Raw genomic sequence first — 13,644 nt, forward strand, 5'->3', positions numbered from 1 at the left:
ACCTGCACCTCAAAGCATCATGGGAGCAATGACATTAACATGTGACTGTGTGGCTCATAGTTTGGGGTTTGTGTACACAGTACATTTACTACAGTACAGATTCTGCTGTTTTAATTGGGTTAGATTATAAAACAGTACTCATACATTGAGTATTTTTGAGTTTCTGCTCTTTTAATTCAGTTAGATTTTTCGATTCAGATACTTTTGCTATAGTACAGTGCGTTCTTTTTCAACTGAGTTAGATTGTGAAACAGTATCTATACTTTCATTCCAGTACAGATTTATAGGACAGGTGCTGCTCTTTTAATTAAGTTGGATTGGGACACAATACCCATACTTTAACTTCGGGGGAGCTTTTGCATCATTTGTATTTTGTTCAGTCTTGTTCTTCTCAGGTCAAACTAAAGGAGAGGACATTCAGAGACCCTACGAAGACTGCCCCCAACCAGTCTTGAACCCGTAACCTTCGGCACACCGAAGACTCCAAGAGGGAAGGGCCAAAGTACATTGAGCCACAGAGGACCACATGTGTCCTGGTGAGCTTTTGCATTATTTGTATTTTTCAGTTTTGTTCAATACAGGGCGAAGGGCCAGAGAACACTACCGCCGGGCCACCAAGACCCACGTTAGCTCTACAGAGCTTTAGCTTCATTTATGTTTTGTTAAGTTTTGTTCTTCTCATGCCTAACTAAAGGAAAGGACATTAAGGGTCCCCAAGAAGATCGCCTCGCTCCAATCTCGAACACTCGACCTTGTGCACTCTGAAGACGCCAAGGGCCGGAGGACTCTACCGCTGAGTCACAGCGGCCCTTTTGTGTTCTGGGGAGCTTTTGCATTGTTTGTGTTTTATTCAATCCTGTTCCACACTGGCCAAAGTAAAGTAGAAGATCCCGATGGACACCGCCCAACATGGTCTCAAACCCTGCAACCTTCTGCACTCCAAGGACGAAGACCCAGAGAACTCTACAGCCAGGCCACCAAGACCCACGTTAGTTCTATGGTGCTTTGGCATCATTTGCATTTCATTAAGTCTCATTCTTCTCATTAATGACTAAGAGAGAGGACATTAAGGGACCCCAAAAAGACCGCAATGTGCTAATCTTGAACCCTCAACCTTCGGCACTCCGAAGACTCCAAGGGTGAACGGCTGAAGGACTCTCTACCACTGAGCCACCGATGCCCACATGCTTTTTAAGGAGCTTTTGCATAATTTGTATTTTGTCCAGTCTTGTCCACAAACTAAAAAGTAGAGTACTTTTAGGGACCCTAAGAACCAATTATTGAACCAGCGACCTTCGGCACTCCAATGACTCTCATCACATTGATTGGACTCCAGGTTGGCTGACTCCTGGCTCCAATTAGCTCTTAGAAAAGTCATTAGCCTAGGGGTTTACATTCTTTTTCCACCCTGCACTGTGAATGTTAACATGTGTTCAATAAAACCATGGAAACATAATTTTCTATGCGGTATTAGTTTAAGCAGACTGTGTTTGTCTGTTGTTGTGACTTAGATGAAGATCAGAACACATTTAATGACCAATTTATGCAGAAATCCAAGTATAATCCCAAAGAGTTCATATACTTTTTCTTGCAACTGTGTAGTACAGTTCCTGCTCGTTTAATTCAGTTAGATTGGTATAGAATACCTATACTTTAAAATATTGTATTGTTCTATATTTAAGAACAATATATATAGTAGGTTAAATTGGATAGAATACCTGTACTAAGAGAATCACCTCACCTGTACCCATGACCAAACCACCCTCAATAACTTCTGCTTCCACATTAAACATAACTCTGACAGAGTAGACCTTATGAGCAGGTGTTGTCTGAGACTCTGTCCATTGTGAGATAAGGACTGCAAATAAAAGCAAACCATAAATCATAACTGCCACATAGGTGTTATCAAGTAATAATATAGTTACAGCACTGACTACCACGAACTTATGTGTGATTCCAACTTAAGAGGTATGTCAACATCCTTTCACTTCTAGGATGTCAATATATGTTCTCATTTACCCATCTTCCATGGAAAACCCATGACCATTATTAGTAATTAGTTGAACCAAGCAAACTAGTTTTAACATGTACCTGATATTCAGTGAATGGTACCGACCAAACGTGCTCCAAGGAAGGTTATCCACTGAACTGGAGATAGGGTCATGATACTCTATAACCGATGACAAGGATAGAGTTTGGTATTTCTTGTGCAGTGACTGGTACCTAGCAAAAGTGCTCCAAGAAAGAACAACCAGGGAACCAGTGACAGGGTTATTGTTTAACTGGCGAAAAGGACAGGGTATTCAGTAATTGGTACCAACAAAAAGTGCTCCAAGGAAGGAGAAGCAGGGAACCAGCATCAGGGTCATGGTATAACTGATGGCAAGGTCACACTAACCATCCTTCAAAATACATCCAAAGACCCATAACGACGGCTTTCAAGCCTTTCTGGATGCAAACCAGTAAAGTCCAGACCAATAAAAAAAAAAAAAGAGGTGATACTGGTCTCAATCAACTGGTTCGGACTTTCAGATCAGTAACAGGAATCTGAGGCCGGTCGTTTCTCAGGCTGTAATCAACAGAAGAACCAGAAAGAACCAGTGTTATGCTGAAATACAACATAGCACTACATAGCATCACTGTATCTACTGTAGCTGCAGATTAACCCTTTATTTATAAACAGAATTTTGCTCAGGACAAAATGGCTACTAAAGTCGGGCCGTTAGCCCTGTTACGGTTTCTTATTTAATTTGCTGAATTGCTTAATCAATACAAGATAGCAGCTGCCAGCCTTAGCCTACATTACTAGCAGTCTTGTCCAACATCACTGAAGGGAAATAAAAATCCAAGACTTTCACTTTCTGGACCAGGACTATCCACCTCTGTGTGTAAGTAACTAGGTTTAAATAGGATCTCCGGTGGATTTGGTGTTTTACAGAGACTCGAAGACTAGTTCAGTGGCTGAACTGCACTTAGCAGAGCATTATTACACATGTTGTAAAGTAACATATGACATTGCAAAGACTGTTATTAGAGTAAAAATGTCTTTATTTTGTTTCACAAAAAACAGCTCACAGGACATTTATTCCTACTGGAGACCGAATCTAGACATTTTAAAATGACAAAAAAAAAAAACAGTAGAATGAGACCTTTAAGGAAAGAGTGCCACAAATAGAGTTCACGTCTCAAAAGTCTCAAAGAGTCTCTAAATCTAGCAACAAAATCAAAAAAGTTGTTGTCGTGGTTACATTAGAAAACTGTAAACCCTCCATCACTTGAGTGAATTCCTTCCATACCATTATTTTTTTTTAATTGATTGACAACCCTACTCTGCAAAATTTGGACATAAGGTCTACCCTTGTGTCCCCGTATTGAGATGTTACATTTCTGCTTCTCTGCACCATGATACTTAAATGGGAAGTATCTCCTAATGAGTAAGCAGGGTCAATATATATATATATATATATATATATATATATATATATTGACCCTGCTTACTCATTAGGAGATACTTCCCATACCATCTACTAGTCACATGACAACATTACACTTAATTAATTAAAAGATGGCGAGAACCCCAGTCATAAGTTTCCACAGGTTAATAAATCATACCTTTGAGAGCTCAAAGTTGATCAGTAAACATCTCCATGGCAGCACCCAGTCAATAAAACTGAGCATCTGACATGCTAACAAAGGAAAGTAATATACCACATATATTAATCAGTTCTGTAAACACAAGAAATTAAGCAAACTAGATATGATCTATATAAACATAACTTGGAAGTATAAGTATTTATCTTTTAACAAGACAGAGAGATATAAATAGGCTCCACTTTCTCCAACAGCACACTCATCATCAAGACAAACATCATCTCAATTAAAGAAACGACACTGCAGCACAGCAGGTAATGTCTTACTTATTATTTTACGATTTATGGTATGAGAAAAATGTATATACAGGAGAATGTTTTAGATTTTTGTTCTTTTTTTTTCCAGACATTTTTCCCCAAACATGTCGTCTCTGCTGGCGTTTGAATTTCTGCTGATGTGCCTGTCAGCAACAACGCTCTCCTGTGAATCAGGTAAGAACGTCTCTCTGTTTTACAAGAAACAAATCTAAATCTAAAATGTAGAATGTACTCAGCCTGTAAAATGATTAGTATCAATAGACCACTGAAGTCGTGAGTCATTCTGTAGTGCTCGTACGGCTTCCGTGTCTAAGCGGTTTTTCCCTATGAGAAAAATAAATGGGGTTTTTAAAAACACGTCTCTGTCACATTCTGAGGTAAATAAATCTGTTCAGACCTCTGTACGTCTTATTCTGTGTACATTTCACTCCTGAACATCACTGGATCCTCTGAATTTCGAGATCGTTTAAGGGTCGTAATGAGAAAAATGCTAACTTAAAAAAAGCTAATGCTACAGCACTGGAGTGAACTGACCTCCCGGCGCCGCTGCAGAGATTAGCAGGGGATTGTTTTCGGCGCAACACCAGAGAACTCCGGCCGTAAGTTAGGAGCATTTTACACACAGCTGAGCCTAATAATGAACTTACTGCACTTACTGAGGAGAGCTGACAGAGTCACAGCATAAAATCACTAAAACAGGTCAGTGATACTCCAGAACCAGCTGTAACACGTTTTAACATTTACCCTCTTTATTATGCAGTGAAATAAATGGTTGTCGCCTCAGTAAGGGCGGGTAGTTAGCTGATTAGTTGATTATTTGGGTCAGGTGTTGTAATTAGTATAAACTAATGACCGTAATTAAATAATAAACCTGCAGGGAAGCGCTGCTGAACTGAGAGCCATTTTCTTTTATTATCTGCCTTTTAAAGCTCTAACACAGACTACACTGCTCAACATCACACTGCTCAACATTACTGAAAGAGTTTTCACCTGTTTAAATGATTTAATGATCCTCTGAGAAGAAGCATAATATCCAAAACGTTTTTTGATGGGAGTTCACTGGTGTTGTGCAGAATCTAGTCCGGGGTCTCTTCCAGATGCTGTGCTGTGACGTCAGTTAAGCATTAGCTTAAAGTTAGCATTTTTCTGATTACTTAAACGATCTTGAAATTCAGAGAATCCAGTGATATTTAGGAGGTAAATGTACACAGAATAAAACGTACAGGGTTCTGAACATATTTATTTAGTTTTTAAAAACGCCAATTCAAATCCCGTATTGACTTGGACAGCTTAGACACGGAACCCCAAAGGAGCCCCAAATATGGGCATAAACAACATGGCGCCGACTACAAAATGACGACATGACTTCAGGGGTCTATTAGGAGAGTGGTTCCCAATCCTGGTAAAGGGGTTCTCCTAGACCAGGCTTGGGAACAATAGGAACGATGCTCAAGCTTTTACAGGGTTAATGGTGTGGCTGGTTTTCCACTGTAGAGCCAAATGGTTTCTAAGGCTGTATGTTGTACCGCTCTGTGCCGGTACACCTTTACGTTTACAGTTACAGTTACAATAGGGGTATCAGTGAGTATCTCCACTGACTTACCTCAATAAGCTTATTTGACTTAAGATGCTGCTGAAACCTTGCATGATAAAGAGTCTCTCAAATGTTCTGTCATTACAGATGAGGTCACTCCTACATATGTGGCTCGAAGCTGCAAAGAAATTCAAGAGAAGTACCAGAAAAAAACAGGTAAACCTGAAACTGTACATTCTGAAGTTCTCCAAAAGAGTAAAACTAGGATTTTGACCAATCATTGAACAATGATGTTTTTGCACATACAGATGGCCTGTACTACCTGACTACTGCAAGTGGTGTGGTATACCAGACCTACTGTGATATGACCACTGATGGAGGCGGCTGGACGCTGGTGGCCAGTGTGCACGAGAACAACATGTATGGGAAGTGCACTGTAGGTGACCGCTGGTCCAGCCAGCAAGGTGATGACATTAATAGGCCTGAAGGAGACGGAAACTGGGCTAACAAAGCAACATTTGGAACTGCAGAAGGTGCTACTAGCGACGACTACAAGGTACAGTATGATGCACTACCTGTTATGTATGTAGTATTTTACCCTATTGATGGTACCGGAGTGCTGGCTGTCACCCCGACCATAAATTCCCTCGTTCCTCTCACAGAATCCTGGGTATTATGACATCAAGGCTCAGGATGTGTCTGTGTGGCACGTTCCCAATAACGCCGAGATGCAGGAATGGAGATGCAATTCCATCTTACGCTACCACACCGACAATCACTTTCTCGATGACAATGGAGGAAACCTCTATAACTTATTCAAGGTAAAAAAAAAAGAAAAAAAGAAACTGCACTATGGTAAAATTACCAGTCAAAATCTAATAAAGCTTTGGGTTCTTTGATTTTACCAAATTGAAAACCTCTGGAATATAATTAAGAGGAAGATGGGTGATCACAAGCCATCAAACCAAGTTGAACTGCTTGAAGTTTTGCACCAGAAATGGCATAAAGTTATCCAAAATCAGTGTGTAGGACTGGTGGAGGAGAACATACCAAGATGCATGAAAACTGTCATTAAAATAGTGATTTCTGAACTCTTAAAACTTTATGGATTTGCATTATTTGAGGTCTGAAAGTTTTCTGCAATTAAATGCTGTAGATGACAATATTTTTATTTGGAATGTTGGAGAAATGTTGTCCATAGTTTTTACAATAAAACAACTATGTTCATTTTACTAAAAAATATTTTCCTATAAATAGCAAAATCAGAGAAAATCTCTTAATTTTTTCCAGAGCTGTTTTTCACAATCTCTCTCATAACAATCTTACTCTATTTAAAAAAAGAAGAAAATGCACTATAGTGGGGGTACGTGTAATGTATCACAATGTAACTTAATACGAGCAGAAAGTGTACTGTATTACAATCAAAATCAATTAACAAGGCAGAAATTACATTATAGTAGAAATATGGGTAATGTATCACCATCACTAAAATCATATTATAGTGAAGGTATGGATATTGTATCACAGTCAAACTCAATTAAAAGAGCAGAAACTGTACTGTAGTAAAATTCTGTATATTATTTTTCAATCTAACAATCAAAAAAGCAGAAACTGTACTTTATTTGAATGATGTGTATTGTTTCTCCAAAAGGTCCGTAATAAACTGTAATAAACTGTAATTAAAATTAAAGTATTTTTTATTATTATTTTCCTATTAGAAATACCCAGTGGTGTATGGAACTGGCGTTTGCCGTACTAATAATGGACCTTCTGCACCGGTGGTGTATGATTTTGGAAATAAACTTACTAACAAGAATTTCTATGGTCCCAACCCAAGAGGTATGTACTCACAAAAACACAATTTTACACAAAAATACCCAAAATTGTCTGGACAAAATTATTGTCACCTTCTTACAGTTGTTGGAAGATAACTTTGTTTTAAGAATATGATGCTTGTTTAAACTCACCTTTGCTGAGTAACAGGTTTGGGTGATATAAAAATCACCTGAAACCAGAAAACAGTAGAGATGTTGACTTAATCATTGCATTGCATGCCTCACTGTGTGTGCCTCACTAAGCATGGAGAACAAAAAGAGAAGATAATTGGTAACCGGAAACCTTAAGAAACCAAAATTGTGAAAAATTTGAAAAGTTTTTTCATCATTTTTCATCTCCAGAGATCTTGATGTTCCTTTAATCAAAAAGTTTACAACCCATGGTATTGTAGATACTGTAGCTAACCTCTATGGACGTGGACGGAGGAGAATAATTGATAAAAGCCTGCAATGTAAGATAGTCTGGATGGTGGATAAGCAGCCCTGTTGCTTTTTACACAATGCAAGAACAAAGCATGAAAACAGACTGTCCATAAGTTGTAATATAGCAATGAGCTTCACAACGTGCTTTGCAAAGGGTGTAAGAAGCGGCTTAGGAGTGCAAACCAACCAGAGTCTGTTTTAACCAGATTAGGTAATGCTGGTTTGCAAACACACTAAAGCACACATATACCATCTTAGCTGATCAGCTAAATTTGGAAGCAGTGATTGGTCATGATACTTAGATTTTTCACTAAAGAACTATTTGAGCAATTAGCAAATTTGATCCAAAATAGAAAATTTGTAAGTAAATTTGTACATTTCCTCCAGCACTCTGTCCATAATGACCCAGATCATCTTTAGCCCTATCCAGACAGGATTAGTTTCTCGGGGCAGTGTCTGTGAAAAAAAATTCTACTCAGTGATAAAACTCTTGCATCCAGACTGCAATTGAAAAAAACAGGAGGAGCAATGAGATAGGGCTTTAGAATGATTTGTACTCACTGTTATTTGTCTTTATTTGAATCCTTTAGGAGAGTCTGAGCCTGGATTCATCGCTTTCAGAGTTTTCAACAATGAGAGGGCAGCCATGGCCATCTGCTCTGGAGTCAGACCGACCGGCTGCAATACAGAGCATGTGAGTTAATACATTAAATAAAATAAGATAATAAGATTTGCTCAAATTTTGTTTTTAATAAAGGAAGAAACCAATTTATTGCCAGAATATTTTACATCACATGAAAAAATTATTTCAGGGTTCCTGCAAGGAGTTTCTTCATTGTAGTTTTGTAGAAAATGGCAACTTGCACTTACAGCCTACAACAACACAACTGCATACTCAAAGGAAGGTAGCACCTGTAGGCAAGCCTGCACAAGTGTTGCCAACTCCTCAGTAAGGGAAGTAGCTATTGGCTGTCCTAAAAGCCGCTAGAAGTCGCTAAATGGCGCCATTACCTAATTTGCATAATATGTTTTTAAAGCTGTAAAGGAATAATGTTGTGGGAGAGAAAAAAAAGTGAGTAAAAAACACCCTAAATATGTTAGAACTACAAATTAACTCTAACAAATGACGTCATGATTTATGCTTTGTATAAATCATTTTTACGTAAATTACATAAATTCGTTTTTTTTGTTAGCATAAGAGAAGCAGTTAGCAGGAACTGCTATTCTACGTTTAACCCTCCTTTTTTATCCGGGCTTGGGACCGGCACAGTGACCTTAAAGAGACAGCAGAGGGTATGAAAAGTCGCTTAACATAGCGACAAAGTCTCTAAGTTGGCAGCACTGGCCTGCACACCGACGATGAATTAATAGTGCAAATCATTTATGCTTGTAACCAATAGGGAAAATGTATAGATTAATGTGGTCCTACATTATTTAAGTAAGATCTACTACAATACAGCAGGTAAAATAAACTTCAGTGCGCTCCAGTGTTGCGTTAGTGTGAGTTAGCATTTAGGTTAAATAACTTAACAAAAATGTTCTTGTATTTAAAGTGCAAGGTGGAAAATCAGCATGGGAATATTCTTTGTCATGTGTTGCAGTACTGTATTGGGGGAGGAGGGCATTTCCCGGAAGCGGCACCGAGACAGTGTGGAGATTTTCCCAGTTTTGACTGGAGCGGCTACGGGACTAACACAGAATGGAGCGCCTCCAAAGAGATCACTGAAGCTGCTGTGTTTCTGTTCTACCGCTGAGATCCAGATCACTTCAGACAAATTCAGCTCTATCATTCTCTATCTTTCTTTATCTATCCTTTATTATACAGATTATATAGTAAAATCGTTTCTTAATAGGTGATGGTAACTCTTATGTAGAATTATAGATATTACAACATTGACATTATAAAACTGATTAGAAGCAGGCTCCAAATACATGTTAGCTACATTAGCCTCATAACAACAGTACTAATTAGTGAATTATAAACTCCAAATATATGTTAGCTATATTAGCCCCATAACAGCAGTGCTAATTAGTGGAATATAAGCTCCAAATACATGTTAGCTACATTAGCCTTATAACAACAGTGCTAATTAATGTAATATAAGCTTCAAATACATGTTAGCTACATTAGCTTCATAACAGCAGTACTAATTAGTGAATTATAAACTCCAAATACATGTTGACTACATATTACCCTTATAACAGTACTAATTAATGTAATATAAGCTCCAAATACATGTTAGCTACATTAGCCTCATAACAACAGTACTAATTAGTGGAACATCAGCTCCAAATACATGTTAGCTACATTAGCCTCATAATAACAGTGCTAATTAGTGAATTATAAGCTCCAAATACATGTTAGCTACATTAGCCTCATAATAACAGTGCTAATTAGTGAATTATAAGCTCCAAATACATGTTAGCTACATTAGCCTCATAATAACAGTGCTAATTAGTGAATTATAAGCTCCAAATACATGTTAGCTACATTAGCCTCATAATAACAGTGCTAATTAGTGAATTATAAGCTCCAAATACATGTTAGCTACATTAGCCTCATAACAACAGTGACATCTTCTGAGGTAAATGCTTTCACTACTTGACAGATAGCTACATTAGACTCATATATCTAGCGCTAATTTGTAGGTTATGAACAGTTCTATTACTTGTTAGCTATATTAGCCTCATAATTCTAGTGCTAATAAGTGAGATACAAGCTTTCACTACTTGTTAGCTAACTACCTAAATATCATAGCTCTATTGCTATATTGTGATGTAGAAGCTTCCTCTAATTTTTCGCTAGTTATATTATCTTTATAGCACCAACACTAATGCGGTGAGGTATACGCTAACACTTTTTAGCTAGTTGTTAGCTACATTAGCCTCACAGCTCAAGAGATAATTTGTGATGTACCAAATCATACTTGCCTCTAGGTGCAGTAAAAATGGAGATACAAGTTTTTTTTTTTTGTGAAATTGATTATAAGTATCTTGTGTCTTTACCACTAAGAATCTTCCGACAGTGATGAAGCTGTGCCAATGTTTCCCATCTCTCCTGAAATCCCTACACAGTTTTAACTTCACTCCAAAACCTAAAGAGTTACAATAACCAAGAAAGGATTTTCTATGTTTTCATTTTGGGATTTACTCTGTACTGAATCAAATAAAGCATGATAAAGAAAAATCTGTTTTCTGTTTTTGTTTTTGCATTTATGCCATTGGATTCATAAATTTGCTTAATCTTTCACTCAGAACATCCAAAAGTAGTATAAAAAAATTCTAGAAACATTCAAGCTCTAATAAAACTAAAACTGAGCCATACAACAACCATAAATCTTGAAATACACAATTCCTTTGGATTATTATATAGCTCTTATCTTCAGATGGTAAACGACCAGTTTGTTAAAAGACTTAAAAAGTAAACTGATACCAAGTGTAATAAAGGATGCTAACTGGCTTATTTTATTTATTTTATGCAAGTAGATTATTGGCTCTCCTTACTGGCCCTCTCCCACACTCCCTGCTCGCTCTGTACACAGCAGCAAAGAAAACACTGCAATATGACTTAGTAATATAAAATAGTCATCGTTCAGTATACATTATTCAGTCTTTTTGACTTATTTGGACAAATATTTTTGTTAGTCAAATATTCTGTGTAGAAAATAGTTATATGAATGTATTTCTAACTGAATTATGGAGTGTGGTGTTCAGGTCAATAAGAGAGTTTAAAACCTTTTCTATTCATGCTCTGGTTACACAAAATAAAAGGTTTTGAATTTTGTTCAATCCAGCAGAGGGAGCTGCCATGTCAAAAATAAGCATCAGCACCTGGAACATTACTGTTTAATCAATACTGCCCACAAACTAACTTACCCAAGCACTTTACAGTGTATTAGCTGTTGTAGGTAGGGGAACATTTAGGAACATAAATCTAAAACTGAATTACAACAAATATTGAAAATCAAATAAAACAAATTGCAATAACTCATTAATTACAACATAAACTGACACACAAATACCTGCTTAACAAAACTACAACTAAATCTCCTTTATTATCGGTTAAATAAAAAAAGTGGCACCTCAAAGCATCATGGTTGCAATGACATCATCATGTGAGTGTGTGTCTCATAGTTTGGGGTTTGTGTACACAGTACATTTACTACAGTACAGATTCTGCTGTTTTAATTGAGTAAGATTGTGATTTAGTATCTATTTTCCCCATAGTACAGTTTTCATAATTTTAATTGATTTATAGGGCAGGTCCTGCTCTTTAAATTGAGTTAGACTGTGAATGAGTACTCATACATTAAGTTTTTTTTTGTTTTTGATCTTTTATTTGAGTTAGATTGTGAATCAGTATCCATACATTCACTACAGGACAGTTCATGCTCTTTTAGTTAAGTTAGATTGTGAAACAGTATCTATACACGCACTATAGGACAGGCCCTTCTCTTTTAACTGAGTTAGATTGTGAAACAGTATCTATACACGCACTATAGGACAGGCCCTTCTCTTTTAACTGAGTTAGATTGTGAAACAGTATCCATACTTTCATTACAGTACAGATTTATAGGACAGGTCCTGCTCTTTTAATTAAGTTAGACTGGGATACTATACCTATACTTTTACTATAGTACCATTTCTGCAATTTTAATTGCGCAAGATCGGAATACTATACCCTTCTTTAACTTTAGTACTGTTCCTGCTCTTTTAATCGAGTAAGATCGGAATACTATACCCTTCTTTAACTTTAGTACTGTTCCTGCTCTTTTAATCGAGTAAGATCGGAATACTATACCCTTCTTTAACTTTAGTACTGTTCCTGCTCTTTTAATTGATTAAGATCGGAATACTATACCCTTCTTTAACTTTAGTACTGTTCCTGCTCTTTTAATTGCGTAAGATTGGGATACTATACCTATACTTTAAATATAGTACCATTTCTGCTATTTTAATTGAGTAAGATCGGAATACTATACCCTTCTTTAACTTTAGTACTGTTCCTGCTCATTAATTGCACAAGATTGGAATACTATACCCTTCTTTAACTTTAGTACTGTTCCTGCTCATTAATTGCACAAGATTGGAATACTATACCTATACTTTAAATATAGTACCATCTCTGCTATTTTAATTAAGTAAGATTGGGATACTATACCCATACTTTAAACTATAGTACCATTCCTGCTTTTTAATTGTGTTAAACTGACTCGGACAGATCTCCTATCTACTACGAACTTGTGTGACTCAAACTTGGGAGGTATGTCAACATCCGTTCACTGCTAGGATGTTAATATTTGTTTTGATTTAGTAACATCAGTTCATTTCAGTTCAAAAGTGCTCAGAGGAAGTACAACCAGGAAACCAGTGACAGGGTTATGGTATAACTGGTGACAAGGTCAGGGTCATGGTGTACAGTAACTGGTACCTACAAAAAGTGCTCCAAGAAAGGACAACCAGGGAACTAATAAGGCAGATCCCTCAGACTCAAGGCCCTCATACTGAACGATTATGGCCAGCTAACCATGCTACATAAACTGGATCCAGCCTGGTTTGTAAGCTCTGTGCTGAATTGTGTATGTGCGGAACACCCACCATGCTTAAAACAGCTCGGTCCTTAAGTAAAAAAGACTGTATGAACCTCCACCAGGGAGAGTCCCAACACGAGAGGTTGGTCAACATCCTTACACTACTAGGATGTTAATATTTATTCATGAAGTTTTCTCAATATTTCCCATCCTGAACGAGCATGTACGTGTTTTTCTCAGGCGTCCTCTGAGAAAATTACAGACTGAATTATCTACTGTTTTTTCGCTGAACTCTGTGGTCGAAAGGTCATTTTAGTCCCGTCCGGACACACATCTCTGAGTTTTATCACCTCGCCGAAAAACAACAGCGAGTGGAAATGGAGGAGCTACTGAACGTTATGTCACGTGACCGA

The 13,644-nt window shown here is 37.4% G+C and overlaps 1 protein-coding gene across 1 annotated transcript; it reads left to right on the plus strand.

Moving 5' to 3' along the window:
* Positions 1–4,012: 4,012 nt before the first annotated feature.
* LOC125787865 (intelectin-like) lies at positions 4,013–10,881 on the plus strand. Its single transcript, XM_049472672.1, has 7 exons — positions 4,013–4,082; positions 5,590–5,658; positions 5,751–5,998; positions 6,105–6,263; positions 7,161–7,281; positions 8,291–8,394; positions 9,302–10,881. The coding sequence occupies exons 1-7, from the start codon at positions 4,013–4,015 to the stop codon at positions 9,452–9,454; spliced, it is 924 nt and encodes a 307-aa protein (XP_049328629.1). The 3' UTR covers positions 9,455–10,881.
* The last annotated feature ends 2,763 nt before the right edge of the window (positions 10,882–13,644 follow it).

The sequence above is a fragment of the Astyanax mexicanus genome, chromosome 25 (genome assembly GCF_023375975.1).
Source record: "Astyanax mexicanus isolate ESR-SI-001 chromosome 25, AstMex3_surface, whole genome shotgun sequence".
NCBI lineage: Eukaryota > Metazoa > Chordata > Actinopteri > Characiformes > Acestrorhamphidae > Astyanax > Astyanax mexicanus.

Coding starts and splice junctions, on each gene's coding strand:
- LOC125787865 (XM_049472672.1), top strand. CDS start 4,013: ATGTCGTCTCTGCTGGCGTTTGAATTTCTGCTGATGTGCCTGTCAGCA. Junction 5,999..6,104: donor CTACTAGCGACGACTACAAG/GTACAGTATGAT, acceptor TTCCTCTCACAG/AATCCTGGGTATTATGACAT. Junction 7,282..8,290: donor CTATGGTCCCAACCCAAGAG/GTATGTACTCAC, acceptor TGAATCCTTTAG/GAGAGTCTGAGCCTGGATTC.